Source organism: Vitis riparia, chromosome 19 (assembly GCF_004353265.1).
Source record: "Vitis riparia cultivar Riparia Gloire de Montpellier isolate 1030 chromosome 19, EGFV_Vit.rip_1.0, whole genome shotgun sequence".
NCBI lineage: Eukaryota > Viridiplantae > Streptophyta > Magnoliopsida > Vitales > Vitaceae > Vitis > Vitis riparia.
Genome location: NC_048449.1, coordinates 1,510,663 through 1,522,893, shown reverse-complemented (window position 1 = coordinate 1,522,893; position 12,231 = coordinate 1,510,663). Strand labels below are relative to the sequence as shown.

The following is a 12,231-nucleotide window of genomic DNA, read 5'->3' as shown; positions in this document are numbered from 1 at the left end:
AAATAATCATTATACCTTAAATTTTACAATCATTTTATACAATTAACTTCAGAATTTTTTTATTATATTTAGTAAAAACATCAACTAAATCCATTTAAAATGGAAAAAAATTATAAAGTGTGTATATTAGGTTGTATTTTGGCATTAACGAAGCCTAAATCCTAGACACACTCGACCTAAAGTAGGGTTAAGATTTCTCAATCCTTTTGTATATTTTATTGAGTTAAAATTATTTTTACATTACTTCGATTTGCACCCGACCTTTTTCCAAGATTCTTTTAATCAATCAAACATCCCAAAGATACAAGACTGTCCTATAAATAGATGAATTCGAACAAGGAAAATAAGAACAACTATAAGGCTTTCTTCTTAGGCTTTCCGATACTAGGGCAAAACATGTCTGTCTTACTTCCCGTCACTCCTATTCCAACCATCCAAGGGGTTGATCACCAGGAGGTGACTCGCTCCACTGCAAACTATCCTCCTAACATTTGGGGTGATCGTTTCCTCACCTACACTCCTGATGATACGGTAAGTATATTTGAGTTCATATATATTGGAGTTCCTAGATAAGATTTTGTTTCTGAAAGCAATCAAGAATTATTTTTGAAAATAGTTCTCCAAATGAACTTATGGAGAACCGTATGCTTATGGAGAATTATGTTTTTCTTGCAATTTTGCTGGTGCAGGTAACCCAGGAATGTAAGGAACAGAAAATAGAAGAACTGAAAGAAGAAGTGAGAAAGGAGCTAAAAGCCAGTGCCCATAAGTCTCCAGAACTGCTGAAGTTGATAGATTCCATCCAACTCTTGGGATTGTCATACCACTTCGAAAGGGAGATTGAAGAAGCATTAAAAGACATGTATGGAACATATAGTCTGGTTGATGACAATGAGGACCTCACAAATGCTTCTCTCCTGTTCCGACTACTAAGACAAGAAGGTTACCCCGTTCCATCTGGTAAAAGCCCCTGTCCCATAGCTGCCAAAACATATATATATATAGATGTTGTTATGCCAGTGAAAGCTTTGATGCCAATAATGTTAGTTCAAGAACACAAAGATAAAACAATCACACATATGGGACACGAGATTTTAACGTGGTTTGGCCAACCATGCCTACGTCCACGGATGAGAGAAAATGATTCCACTATACAATAGAAAATATTACAGAGGATAGAACCAAATACAATTATTGGGTTCCGAAACATCCCATGTTTCCCCACTCCTTGTATCCATACCCTACTATGAGTCATCTCGCTCCACCAAGTACCACCCATTCTTCCTCACATCTTTATCCACCTCGTATAGTCTTTACGGGCTCATCTCCATCTCATAACTTTTTCCCCTCATGACCTAAAATATTTATAGAGATATTTCAACAACCTTCCTTATTCTATAAGGAAGTCTAATATTACAATAATATATTAACTTAAAAATATTCTATATATATAATATTCTTTACAAAAAGAAATCTATACTAATTAGGAATTTGGGACACTTCCTAACATATGTCATCTTGAATTACTTACTATTGATTTAATGGTTAATTTTGCTGATGAAATAGATGTATTTAGTAAGTTCAAAGACAAGGAAGGCAACTTCAAGGAATCATTGATTGGTGACTTACCTGGGATGCTAGCTTTATATGAAGCTACACATTTGATGATGCATGGAGAAGACATACTAGAGGAAGCCCTGGCTTTCACCACTGCTCATCTTCAGTCCCTGGCAACTGATACAAATAATCCTATCTCAAAACAAGTGATTCGTGCACTAAAGCTGCCCATTCACATGGGCGTGACAAGAGTGGGGGCAAGGCGCTACATTTCCATCTACCAACAAGATGGTTCCCATAATGAATCTTTACTGAAGCTTGCAAAGTTGGATTTCAACCTGTTGCAGTCACTCCATAGGAAAGAGCTCAGTGAGATCACTAGGTAAGTCTTTTGAAGCCATTTATGCACAAAAAAAAAAAAAAAAAACTAGCTATTTAGCAATCTTCTTGATTCTCATCATCTGCCGATATATCTTTCAGGTGGTGGAAGAGTTTAGAGTTTGGGACAAAGCTACCTTTTGCGCGGGATAGACTAGTGGAGAACTACTTTTGGGCATTGGGAGTGTACTTTGAGCCTCGGTACTTCTTTGCTCTAAGGTTCTTAACGAAAGTGGCCATCATGTTAACCACTGTGGATGATATATATGATGCATACGGTACAATCGAAGAGCTCACACTCCTTACAGAAGCAATTGAAAGGTTAATTTGACATTTGCTTAATTTCTAAATTTGTGGTATAGAATATTTCATAAAGTACCAAAGATATATTTTGTTACTTTGCTTTCAGATGGGATGCCAGCAGCATAGATCAACTTCCAGATTACATGAAATGCTTTTATCGGGCATTACTGGATCTTTATGAAGAAATGGAGCAAGAGATGGCCAAGGAAGGAAAATTATACCGTGTTCACTACGCAAAAGAACTGGTTTGGCACCAAATTACCTTTCTTCTAGATCCTTTATTTTTGCCTGATTTGGGACCAATTACTTTTCTTCTGATCCTCTATTTTAACATGATTTGTATATATATATATATAAGCTAGTAGCATGACCTGCATGATTATGTAACTCAGATGAAAAGGCAAATCCAATCCTACTTTGTTGAAGCCAAATGGTTGAATCAAGGATATATACCAACATTCGATGAGTATATGAGTAATGGAGTAGTAAGTGGTTGTTGCTCTTTGCTCAGTGCCACATCTTTCGTTGGCATGGGAGATATAGTAACCAAGGAGTCCTTCCAGTGGGTGCTCAGCCGCCCCAAGATGATTGGAGCTTCACAGATCATTTGCAGGCTCATGGATGACATGGCTTCCCACGAGGTATTAGATTCTTCTACAGAGATTAAATGCTTAGTAAGTGAAATTTGATACTACAGAACTTAAGTGCATGTTTGGCAATGTTTCTTTTAAATAGTTCTGAAAAAACAGTTCTTAATTGTTTTAAAAAGAAAATTTTGTTTGATAACTCAAGTCTAGATTTATTCTCCATTAAGGTAAGTAAACGTTTCCAAAATATTTTTCATATTTTCCTTAAGCTATGTTTGGCATCCGTAAAATTTGAGGAAAAATGTGTGAAAGGGGAAGAAAATAAAAAGAAAAAGTAGATGAAAAGTAGATGAAAAGAAAAAATGAAGAAAAATAAAGAATATATTTAAAGTCAATAAATTATTTTTATTTACTACTTCAAACTCATTTAATTTATTTTAACTCATTAATATAAAGATTAAATAATTTGAAAATATATAAGTTTATAATTAATTTTAATTACATTTGATTTCCTTTGATATTTTTTATAGAACAATTAAACATGTGAAAATCATTTTCCTTAACATTTTTTTTCTTTTTATAATACTTTCTAGAAACCAAATATAGCCTTAATATTTACAATAACCAAACATTTTATAAAAGATCTCGTTTATTTTTAAGAAGAACTTCTAAAACATTAAATAGTCTTAGGTGTCCAAAACTTCAAAATTTTAAATGGTTTAAGGACATATTTTTAGTCAAAATAATTATGACAAAATTAGATCGTGGAAATCATTATTGGAAGGAAAAATTTATATTAAGATTACCAACATTATTTACAAAAAAGCTAGACAAAGAATTAGAAGCATATATAATAGAAGAATTTCTTATTAGTCATTAACTTATGAAGAATTAATTACTTTTATTAATAATCAAATATTAGCTTTATGTACATATCTTAAGCTTAAAAGTCAAATGAAAAAGGAAGACAATATAGTAAGAAGGAATTAAGAAAATTTTGTTCTTACTAAGGACATGATACTATAATTGCCCTTCATAAAAGAAAAATAAAGTTATATAAAGAAATTTTAATAGAAATAAAAAACCAACAAAATAATGAAACAAAATTTCCAAAGAAAATTTTTAAAATAACAAATTAAAACTCTTAAACAAATTAAACCCAAAGAAAAAAAATTAATAGTGTGCTACAAATGCCAAAAAGTGGGACATTATGCAAAAAATTGTCAACTAAAAAACAAAATAAATTCTCTACAAATAAGTGACAAGGTTAAAGAACAAATGATTAATTTAATGAAAAAACATTAAATTCAAAACATCTAAAATCTATCATAAACATAACTATTTTCAAAACAAACTTTATAAACAACTATTTTCAATTAAAATTTTTTTATGTGTTCCTTAATTAAACAGCCCATATATATATATATATATATATATATATATATATATATATTATTATTATTTTTTTTTTTGCACAGTTTGAGCAAAAAAGGGTGCACGTTGCTTCTAGTGTTGAATGCTATATGAAGCAATATGGTGTTTCAAAGCAGGAGGCGTATGATGAGTTGAATAAGCAAGTAGTCAAGGCATGGAAGGATATTAACCAGGAGTGCCTCAAACCTACACCAGTGCTGATGCCAATCATCACACGTGTTCTAAATATTGCCCGTATGATGAATATCTTGTACAAGGATGAAGATGAGGTCACCCATGTTGGAAAGCAGATGAAAGATCTCATTGCATCGATCCTCATAGACCCTGTGCCAATGTAAGTGGAGAGATGGTTCTATCTATGTAATGCTCTGTGTTCCATTTGTGGATATGATTAATAATGTGAGTGGTGTTGCTGTTTGTTATCAAAATCTCTAGTGGTGTAAGAATAATAATCTAGCATCAAGGGTGCTTTTTCTATTTCCAAGTTGGAGGTATGTCCAAGTTGGAGGTATGTATTGTACGGTTTGTTGTGAACTTGTTTGAAGAATTATCAATGTTCCTTTCCTATAAATATTGTCTTCCAAGCTCCTGCAATAGTTGATGAATTTTTCTTTTTCTCATGAATGGTCAATCCCTTAACTATATTCTTTAATCATCCTCTTGGTATGAGAAACAAATCACGAAGTTAAGAGAACTTCTCAATGCTAATTAAAATCAACATTTAAAGGTGAATTCCAATATTGAGGGGTGTTCGGATAGAATTTTCAAATATCAAGCCTATACTTAACAATATTATTTATCTGAATTTAAAAATACAAATTTTCATACCTAGAATTCGAGAAAATATCAAGCCTATACTTAACAATATTGAGGGATCATTCTTGAGTTTACTTCTGGTGATCATATGAGTTCCTTTGTTATCTGTGTGTTGGCCTTGAGGAGAAGAGATGTCAACAACAATTTGTTTGCTAATATCAAGAACTTCATCATCAACATTATGACTAGTTGATTTGTTTTGAGGAGATGGACCAACATGCTCATTTTTCTGCCATTTTTTAGGAAAATAGAGATTGACTACTAGGTGCTTACTGATATCAGGAAAATTACTAACATTGGCAGGTTTGTATCTACTAGTAGACTCAATCTGGGAGAGTGTTCCAATAGTAGTAGCAGTGTTGGAATTGTGGCCACTAGCACCAAGAGCAACATCAGTGGGAGTTTTAGTAGTAATGACAATATTGTGGTCATTTGTACTAGTAGCAACAATGGAAATTTCAGTAGCAACAGCAGTGGGAGTTCCAGTTAGATTAACACATGATGCTTCTGTATTTTGGTTAGTATTGCAACTAGCAGAAATTCTTCCTTCAACACCAAACTGGTTTCTTTGCTCCATAGTGCATGGGCAGTGGTTGCACTTCTTGGAGTTGCTTGATTGGTTAGCAGTGTTCTCCTTCCAAGACTTAGTTTGGTGATCTATTTTTGAAGTCTCACAAGAAGCATCTGAAGTTGAGAATGATACCATTTCTATAGGAATCTGTAAATGATTTTCCTTAACAAGAGAGTTAGCATAAGGAAAAAAAATTTCATTAAAGATGACATGACGAGATATGTAAACTCTTTTAGTTGAAGGATGCAAGCATCTATAACCCTTGTGTAGAGAGCTATATCCAATAAAAACACATGGATATGTCTTAGGTGAGAATTTATTCTTCCCGTAGTCTCTAAGGTATGGAAAACACTGACAACCAAAAATTCTTAAGCTCCTATATACTGGATATTGTTTAAAGAGCATAAAGAATGGACTCTCCATTTTCAATACTGTGGAAGGCAACCGATTAATGAGGTATATGGCAGTAAGGAATGCATCTACCCATAGACACAATGGTAGTTTGGCATTGAAAAGCATTGTTAAACCCATTTCAACAATGTGTCTATGCTTTCTCTCTGCAACCTCATTTAGTTCTGGAGTTCCTGGGCATGAGACTTGTTGCAAAATTCCACACTTGCTCAAGTGATTTTGAAATTTAATTGATTGAAACTCACCTCCACCATCACTTTGGAATATTTTTATCCGTCTTTCAAGTTAATTCTCAACTAGATTTTGAAACTTTAAAAAACATTCAAAGAAATCTGATTTTCTTCTCAAATGATAAAGCCATGTATAGCGAGCATGATCATCAATAAAGACAACATAATACTTGTATCCTTGAGTTGAATTATTTGGTGCAGGTCCCTATAAGTCACAATGAATTTTGTCAAGAGGATTGTTGGAAATTTTATTTCTTAAGCCAAAAGGAAGTTTACAGCTTTTTCCTAACTGACAACACATACTGTTGTTGATTTCATCCAACTAGATACTTCAATGAAATTCTTATCTTGCGGAAGCTTTATAGATTTGTTTGTGGATGCCTCATGCATTAATGCCACACTTCTGATGATGCCTTGCTAGACCTAGTAACCGTCATGGCTTGAATCACATTTTCCTCCAATGCATATAAACCTCTCTTCTTAGTTCCTCTGGCTAGCACTTGCTGAAGTTGATCCTTATGACAAACCAGTTGATGAGAATTCTATGGAGCATGGGTTATCAGAGGTAAGTTGTTCCAATGGATAATAAATTTTTCTTAATTTCTGGAACAACCAATAATTTTTTAAGCTTTAGATCTCTATGTTTAGTTTTTAGTCTGGCTTCACCAATATGTGAGATTCTTAAAGCTTCTCCATTTCCACAAAAATTGCATCATGCCCTTTATATGGAATTACTTGGGACATCTTACCTGGGTCATTTGTTATATGGGTTGTTGCTCCCGAGTCCACATAAAAATTAGGATCCTTCTCTTCTTCATTTAGAGCCATAGGAGCCAAAGCTTGAGGAATCTCTTCTGATTGATACAAATAGTCAAATTTGTTCCAGCAATCCAAAGCTAAATGGTTAGCTTTATTACAAATTTGGCAAATAAACCTTCAGATTTTGGAGTTTCTGTTGTGGTGGAAGCTGGTTGTTGAAGCTATTTCTTGGATTTCTGGTGCTGGGATGAACATTCTGCCTTTGGTCACTGGTAACATTGTGATTGAATCGTCCTGTTGGAGTGAAGCCACGACCTCTAGAAAAAATCTTCCTCCTCGATTTCTTCCTCTTCCTCGTTGGGTAAAAATAGGCTTGTTCATGGTTTATTGACTCCTTGTTCTCTTCATTTTTGTCATAATAATTTGTTCATGCCCTTGTAGAGCCATAACAAATTGATTGTGAGAGGATACGGTGGCTTTGATAACATGGCCACCCGAAAATCCATGTATTTAGTTCTGAGACCTTTGAGGTAGTTGACAAACTTTGTCTAGGTCACTTACTGGTTTTCTAACTACAGCTAATGCATCACAAATGCCTTTGAAATCCCTTAGATATTCATCAAGGGACCTTGTGCCTTCTTCAGCCCTCGGAGTTTGTTGGTCAATTGCACTTCCTTCTCTTTGGTCATTGGAAAAGCTTTTCTTCTAGAGAGTTCCAGACATCATAGAAAGTCTCTGTTCCATCCAACAAAAAGCATCACTTCTTCTGTCATGAGTCCAAGAAGCCAAGAAGTAAGTAGACCATCATTGTGAGATCATGTCTTTATTGACTGATCATGGGTCTCCTTTGTTTCAGTACCCATTGTCTCCTCTGATGCGTGTCTATTTTCAGAGAGATGATGGACTAATCCAAGGCTTTGCACAAGAGAAAGAACTTGTGAGCGCCACAAAAGGAGATTGGACATATTCAGTTCATGGAGACGAGGCTTAAGCATTGATGAAAAGCTTGAATGCTAAGAACATTTTCTAGGGTTGCCATGGAAGCTTTGGATTGTTTTAGGTTAACCCGTTCTGATACCATGAAGAATAAAAACTATTTTTTGAAAGGTTGAAATTTCATCATTGCTTTACTGATTGTTTTCTAAAGAATAAATAAACAATACATACTTTCTTTACACAGAAAATGGAATATTGCACAGAATAGGTAAGTGAGATTTCCTTCTAGCCTTGATTTTCCACATTACAATTATGGAGAGTAGTTTTTCTTTCTGGCAGATTGCATTATCAGCTGGCTAAGTTGGAGTTTCCTTTATCAACATTAAGTTAAAGTATATGTCTACTATTTATGGGTGATTTAGTTTATCGAGTGCTTAAAAGATTGGTCTAATATGATGAGTTTTTGGCTACTTTTAGAAGTGGAGGGCCTCAAAAGATGTTCACCATATTTAGAATTTACTATGAATCAATGCATTCACATTTTCTCTACGCTTAATTTCGTATCGAATGGTCCAAATAAAGAAATATACATTACACATACACATGGTTTTGTAGCACATATAGTGGGAGAATTCATTGTGTAATTTTGGGATTCTCTCATGCGGAGAAGACGGATTCTATTTATATTAGAAAACAAGAAAGATGAACAATGAGATACATAAACAAATATCCTACACAAGTGTTTTGGGCTTTTTCAAATTAATTTATAATCTCAAATTTTGATCTTACATATATGTATATATATAGTTCACTAATTTGTTTGAAAATATTTTATAAAATAGTTTTCAAAAAACAACTTTTAAGAATAGTTTTATATAATAATTTTATAACATTTTCTAAAATAAAAGTTTGTTTGAGAATTTGGAATGCTTTTAACTCATTTTCTATATTTCCAAATATTTTATTTTTATTTTCCATATTATATAACTATTTTTTTAAAAAAACAATCCTATAAAATAAACAAAAATAATAAAAACATGTTCTTAGAAAAAATTCGGATTTCAATGGAGTGAAAGCTTCTACTTTAGGGTGTAGGTATAAAGGTTTGAGAAACATTTCAAAGTTTAATAGTTGTATCTAACTTTTATAGTACTTTATAATATTGTATATGGTGGAATACAATGATCCTCTCTCATTTATAAATATTTGTTATTGGCATGATGATTGATTAAACTACATTAAGATCTCATTTATATTCATGTGCGGACTGGTTTTTTTTTTTTTTTGTATTCCTACACTAATATATTAGCATTAAAGTTTCTACCTATGTTGGAGAATTGTTCTTTTCATCTTCAACTTCTTGAAATAGTTTGAAGGTTTTGATTTCACTAATAGAGTTACAAGCATAGACACCCGTTCATTTGCTGCATTTTTATTTTAATAAATACATTAAGATCTTGTATGCATTTATGTGTGAATTGTTTTAGTTTGTATTCCTACCCTAATATATGTCTATTAAAGCTTCTACCGTTGTAGAGGAATCATTCTTTTCATCTTTAAGCTTTTGAAATAGATTAAGGGTTTTAATTTTTTTCAAGCTCATGAAATAAATTGAGGGTTTTTATTTCACATATATAATTACAAGCATAGCCACTCCATTCATTTGTTGCATTTTTCATTTATTAAATATTTATCCTTTTATTAAATTAAATATATTTAAAATTTTTCCCACCGACTTATATAAGAGGAGACAATAAAGTAACGTTACATGTATAAGAAAAAAATGAAAAAAAAAATTTATGACAATAATTTGATGTAGATGGTCAAGACAAATATTTTGTTTGATAGGGGCCAATTTTGTCCAAAATTCACATTATGTGGAGGGTGATGACTAATGATCATAACAAGTCTGTAGTGTTGTGGACAGGATTGCATATGTCTCACCGTCCTTAGAGATATTACTAAGTACTCATTTGATATGGTGGGTTTGGGTGCCTACCTTCATTACAAATGTTTGACACCTCTCTTGGACACACCAAGATATGGTTCCCTTGATGTGTTAACACCACCTAACAAGCCCAATTTTTATATTTTCTAAATTTAATTATTGTAAACAAATTTTTGCAATTCTAATATTGTGTTTTGAACTTTAATTTTCAGATTAAATTTTAGTTAAAACAAATAAAAGAGCTCTATTTAAATATAAAAAAATTGAGTTATTATATTGAATAATTTTTTTAAATGCTAAAATGATTTTTTGAAACCAGCTTTCAATCTTCGTTTTATTTATGTAAGCCTTTCTATTTTTTATTTTTAAAATAAAAGCTCTATTATAAAACATATGAATTCTCCTATTAAATAATTTTAACAATTTTGAAATTTGAGGAACAAAATTTAAAATATTAATTTTTTTTTTAAAAAAAAACACAATATAAATTTATATATTTTTTATAAGAATTTTTATATTTTGTTTAGAAACTTTTATTTTTAAAAAAAATAGAAAATGTTTCCAAATATTGTTGAAGTAAAAATCAAAATGTTATTCCAAATATTCAACAAGTTTTCAAGTGTGAAATTTTACTCAAAAAATATTTAACTTGAAAGTATATATATATGGTTTTTTTTTTAGGAACCCTTCTTTATTTTATGTAAGAAGCTATTTTTTTTATCTTTTTAATAGAATTATTATAATAATAATGTGATTTTATCAATATCATTTCACCTACAACTTCAACTTTTGGTTAAAACAAGAGCAAAACAATATTAGGAACTTTACATAAGGTAAAAAATAAGGTATCAATTTGGTACATACCTGTTGAACTTTCCATCTTCACCGTTCAAAGTACATACAAAAATCTAGATTGTTAGATGAAGATATGAACAATGAAACCAATGTACAAATCATGTGCATGTGATCTAATATGATTGATCGCACTTTTCGATAGGTGCCTTTTTGGTATTGTAACTCGTACATAATTGAAAAAAAAAACATTTTAAGGAATAAAAAAAATCTTATTTCATATTCTAATTTTAGGAAATTCTAAATGTTGATTCCATGGGATAAAATATGATTATGGGCATAAAATATAGAGAATGTATTCAATAATTTGTTGTACCAAGTCGGTACATTGATATAGAAATATAATTCATTCATGTTTTTCTCATCTCATATGCATTAATAAGTAGCAAAAGAAAGTTATTTTGATTTGAAACTCATTAGGGGAAATTTTTTTTAACTACTATAGATATGAAGAGGGTCCAAAATGAAAAATCCAAGTCAAAAGTAAAATAATGGTATGGTCGTTAGGAAGGACATATATATATTGGATCTTGGTGCATTAAATCTTGTCTCCTAATCACAACATGTTATTTCATTTGCCACATTTCTTTGAATATCAAAGATTGTGAAAAAGATCATTACTCGAAAAACACTATTAACGAAGTCATGTCATATGCACATTTATTTAGGTCTCATTAACTTTTATTAAATTTCATCTCATTACATTATACTTTACTTCCATTATTTGTACTTAGTTTCATTCTTTTATACATTATACTTAAGCTTTGTAGGTGTCTTGCAATATCTATCATTGACATGTCCAAATGTGACTTATTTTGTTAATAAGCTCACTTAATACATGCATGCTCCCACACACTCCCATCAGATAACTGCTAAAAGACTTCTCAAATACCTCAACCACTCCATTCAATATAGTCTCACACTCCAACATCATCAATACCGGCTTATGTCATTTTTCTTGGTGACACTCCAATTTCTTGGTATTTTAAGAAGCAAAGAATAGTGACTCATTCTTTCATCAAGGTTAAAAGTTGGCCATTGCTTCCATCATTGCTAAATTAACATGAATTCTTAATCTCCTTTCCAAACTTGGAACTAAACTCTCCAAACTTCCTAATCTTTATGCAACTTACCTTTGTGTTAATTCGATCTTCCATTCTTAGATGAAACATGCTATCTTGGACTATCACTTTGATATAAGCTATCACATTAACCGTTTCCCATATTTCCTTATTAGCTAGTTGATGTCTTTATAAAATCATTATCCAAGCAGCATTTCTCATATTTATGGGCCAAGATTGATGTATCTAACGGATCCACCATCTTGCGGGTGCATGTTAGAAATAAAAAATCTCATCAACCATCTTTTTTCGAACCTCATGATTTTTATCCACAATGCTAACCATACTACTCATATTGTGCAATATTATTTAGAATATATTTGCCATT

At 31.8% G+C, this 12,231-nt stretch overlaps 1 protein-coding gene across 1 annotated transcript; it reads left to right on the top strand.

Annotated features, from left to right (window-relative positions):
• The first annotated feature begins 261 nt into the window (after positions 1-261).
• LOC117909418 ((-)-germacrene D synthase-like) lies at positions 262-4,597 on the top strand. Its single transcript, XM_034823465.1, has 7 exons — positions 262-531; positions 690-960; positions 1,567-1,939; positions 2,038-2,256; positions 2,345-2,483; positions 2,631-2,879; positions 4,304-4,597. The coding sequence occupies exons 1-7, from the start codon at positions 325-327 to the stop codon at positions 4,595-4,597; spliced, it is 1,752 nt and encodes a 583-aa protein (XP_034679356.1). The 5' UTR covers positions 262-324.
• The last annotated feature ends 7,634 nt before the right edge of the window (positions 4,598-12,231 follow it).

Coding starts and splice junctions, on each gene's coding strand:
- LOC117909418 (XM_034823465.1), top strand. CDS start 325: ATGAATTCGAACAAGGAAAATAAGAACAACTATAAGGCTTTCTTCTTA. Junction 532..689: donor CCTACACTCCTGATGATACG/GTAAGTATATTT, acceptor TTGCTGGTGCAG/GTAACCCAGGAATGTAAGGA. Junction 1,940..2,037: donor GAGCTCAGTGAGATCACTAG/GTAAGTCTTTTG, acceptor TATATCTTTCAG/GTGGTGGAAGAGTTTAGAGT.